Source organism: Scyliorhinus canicula, unplaced genomic scaffold, assembly GCF_902713615.1.
Source record: "Scyliorhinus canicula unplaced genomic scaffold, sScyCan1.1, whole genome shotgun sequence".
Taxonomy (NCBI): Eukaryota; Metazoa; Chordata; class Chondrichthyes; order Carcharhiniformes; family Scyliorhinidae; genus Scyliorhinus; species Scyliorhinus canicula.
Window position 1 is genome coordinate 4669 of NW_024055474.1, and position 3683 is coordinate 8351.

A 3683-nucleotide genomic window follows, 5' to 3' on the forward strand; every position below is an offset into this window, starting at 1 on the left:
TCACAACATTTCCTTAGCGCTGGTATGGTTTCTGTTGCCATGAACAATCCAGGGTTTCCTGATGATAATTTACAGACCAGGATTAGTAGGATACTGGCTGCAGCAGCGCCCTGCGTGTTTTTCTTTCAACCCATGTCCCAGGTCGCCACCAACTGGCCTCACAGAGCCAGAGAGACACAGCGAAGGGAGACGGGAAAATCTGGATGCGCGGCAGCATGTGATTAAAGCCAGGTTGCCTTCCAATGTGATTGTCTGATGATCTGTCTGTCATCTTCAATTCTGCAGTTTGGGTTTTCAGCCGCTCCTGGGAACAGTTTCATTGGCGGTTGGTTTGGTTTCCTCTCGCTTAACCTTGTGGCTGCGTCAGCCTAAAAACCGCGTCAGAAAGGAGCTGCTATCTGCAGTGAAAGATAGTTTTTGTACAGGGCAGAGCCTGTTTCCTATCACTGTGAGTCTCAGAGCGCAGTAATAAACGGCAGCGTCAGCCAGCTGCAGCGCCGAGATGGTTAAACTGGTGAATTTATTGGAGGTCTGGAGCTCGGCAGAGAAACGACTTTTAGCAAAATCTGCTTTATTTTCACCACCCCCCGAGCCTTTCCGCAATATAAACTCAGGTTGAGAGTCTGCACGCTGCCGGTACCAGTATAAATAGTAACCGCTCGCTGTGGTATCATATCTGCAGGCAAGAGTCAACTCTTCTCCTTCTGTCTTAACATCTGAGGACAGCGGCTGGGTTACAGAATCTCCATGACTCAGATCTGAAAAATAAAACAAGGTCAAATAGAAGTAAAGATCGGACCCAGGACTGTTAAAAATCCATTTTAAGCCATATGTAAAAAATTAGAGAAAATATGAATTGTGTTTGGTCCACAATTACCCGTTAGAAGCGCTCCGCACACCACCCAGATACTGAGTAGCCGCATTGTCGCTGTCAGCTCTGTAAAAAATGAATTTGGATATTTAAAGCCTTCTACTTGAAATCCCTCCCCCAATTATATGTTGTCCTATCACAGGCTGCTCTTACCTCACTTCCTGATGTCCCCAATGGCAGAGTGAAACAGCGGGGTGGTGCTCTGTCTGCCAGTGATGACAGAAATCCAGTGCATTTTAGTGGGTATAAGTCCGCTTTCCAGAATGGATGGTGCAATTTACGCCGGTGTTTATTTTGATTCGTTCGTGGGGTGTGGGCGTCGCGGGCTGCACCAGCATTTATTGCCCATCCCTGAGGGAATTTAAGAGTCAACCACATTGCTGTAGGTCTGGAGTCACATTTAGGCCAGACCAGGTAAGGACGGCAGATTTCTTCCCTAAAAGTCCTTTGAAAATCAGGTGGGTTTGACAATTGACAATGGTTTCAAGATCACCTATGCCAGGATTCGAGCTCGAGTCATCAAAGCCTGACTCTGGATCCCTGGAATACTAGCCCGGCGACACCGGGTGACATGGTAGCATAGCGGTTAGCACTGGTGCCTTACAGCGTCAGTGTCCCAGGTTCGATTCCCGGCTTGGGTTACTGTCTGTGTGGCGTTGCACGTTCTCCCCGTATCTGCGTGGGTTTCTTCCAGGTGGTCCGGTTTCCTCCCAAAGTGCAAAGATGAGCAGGTTAGGTGGGTCCGTTATGCTAAATTGCCCCTTAAGTGTCCAAAAGGTTAGGTGGAGTTACTGAGTTACGGGGATAGGTGGGAGGTGTGGTCTTCAATAGGATGCTCTTTCCGAGGGCCGGTGCAGACCCGATGGGCCAAATGGCCTCTTTCTGCACTGTAAATTATATGACTCTGACAATACCACTACGCCATTTCCTCCCCTTTTCTGTTTATTGCACTGGCAAACACGGGATTGTTCCTGAATTTGGTTAATTCGGGAACTATCAGTTTCTGACAGTGTTACCATCAGGGGACAGCCAACCGTGACTCCAGTGAACTTTCCCTCATGAATCACTGAGCCAATTGTCTCATCATAATTACATATTTTATCAGCTTGTGACACAACGGCAGCGTCCCCAGAAACGACTTATTCATGTCCACCGCGAGGACCTGTTGGCTCCGGAAGGAGACCTGTCAATGCGGTTCAACAGCTTCATATTTGCTCTCGAATCCTTTGCTAATATTCCCGAAAGTAAAAATGTGTGTGAGCATATGCCTGAAAAGAATAGATCTTCCACTCTAGAGCAACGGCACGACCGGCACGAGAAGGGCAGCACGGTAGCATTGTGGATAGCACAATTGCTTCACAGCTCCAGGGTCCCAGGTTCGATTCCGGCTTGGGTCACTGTCTGTGCAGAGTCTGCACATCCTCCCCGTGTGTGCGTGAGTTTCCTCCGGGTGCTCCGGTTTCCTCCAGTCCAAAGATGTGCAAGTTAGGTGGATTGGCCATGATAAATTGCCCTTAGTGTCCAAAATTGCCCTTAGTGTTGGGTGGGGTTCCTGGGTTATGGGGATAGGGTGAAGGTGTTGACCTTGAGCAGGGTGCTCTTTCCAAGAGCCGGTGCGGACTCAATGGGCCGAATGGCCTCCTTCTGCACTGTAAATGCTATGATAAAAACTGTCACTGCAAAAGCAACTGAACATTCTTAAAGAATTAACGTTTCCAACTAACGTAAGCAGGATTTCGTTCAGTGGCTCCTTCTGTTTAAAATGGTGTGGAGATGCCAGCGTTGGACTGGGCTGGGCTCAGTCAGAAGTCTTACGACACCAGGTTAAAGTCCAACAGGTTTATTTGCAACCACGAGCTTCGGGAGTGCAGCTCCTTCATCAGGTGAGGGAGCTGCCTTCCAGATGAAGGAGCTGCGCTCCGTGAACTAGTGATTCCAAATAAACCTGTTGGATTTTAATCTGCTGTTGTAAGACTTCTTACTGTTTACATAGATACATAGAAGATAGGAGCAGGAGGAGGCCTTTTGGCCTTTCGAGCCTGCTCTGCCATTTATCACGATCATGGCTGATCATCCAACTCAATAGCCCAATACTGCTTTCTCCCCAAAGCCTTTGATCCCATTCTCCCCAAGTGCTATATCCAGCCGCCTCTTAAATATATTTAACGTTTTAGCATCAACTGGTTCCTGTGGTAATAAATTCCACAGGTTCGCTGCTCTTTGTGTGAAGAAATATCTCCTTATCTCTGTCCGAAATGGTTTACCTGAATCATCAGACTGTGACCCCTGGTTCTGGACGCACACATCAAATGATTAACTTCTATCTGGTTCATTATCGTTTATTCACTGAGCCATGTCTCTCATCTTTATGAGAGAGTATCGTCAGCGCTTTTCAGAAATTCTGTATTGTTCTGTTCAAAACAATGCTGTTCAAAACCTAGGAACAAAGCTCAAAGAGAATGTTGGAAGCGTCTCGGGGACGGGTAAAGCTTGTTCTCATTAATTAGAATTCATACCAGCCACCCAGTAACACATTACACGCTACGTCCACTCGTGGTAGAAATACACTTGGTGCCCAAATGGTTAGAGTGAAGTAATTCAGAAACAGGTCAAAGTGATTCTCACATCCTTTCCCACATCAGACACCCCTTCCCACCCTCTCTCTGCTCTTTGACCAATATCAGGCTCTGCGATATGAGAATGTCTTCGTGATGATTATTGCCTGCATTAGCTTCTCCAAACCATTGAGGTAAGTTGAATTCCACCATTTGTAGCCATCTGGGATGGCCACTTACAATAAGGAACAGGGAAG

At 47.3% G+C, this 3683-nt stretch overlaps 1 gene segment (V, D, J or C); it reads right to left on the reverse strand.

Annotated features, from left to right (window-relative positions):
* Nucleotides 1-447: 447 nt before the first annotated feature.
* LOC119959863 lies at nucleotides 448-923 on the reverse strand (the record flags this gene model as incomplete). The annotated part of the segment is given in 2 exon segments: nucleotides 448-758; nucleotides 878-923. Coding segments are annotated over 2 exon segments (357 nt in total), but the record flags the coding sequence as incomplete, so codon positions are not given.
* Nucleotides 924-3683: the final 2760 nt, after the last annotated feature.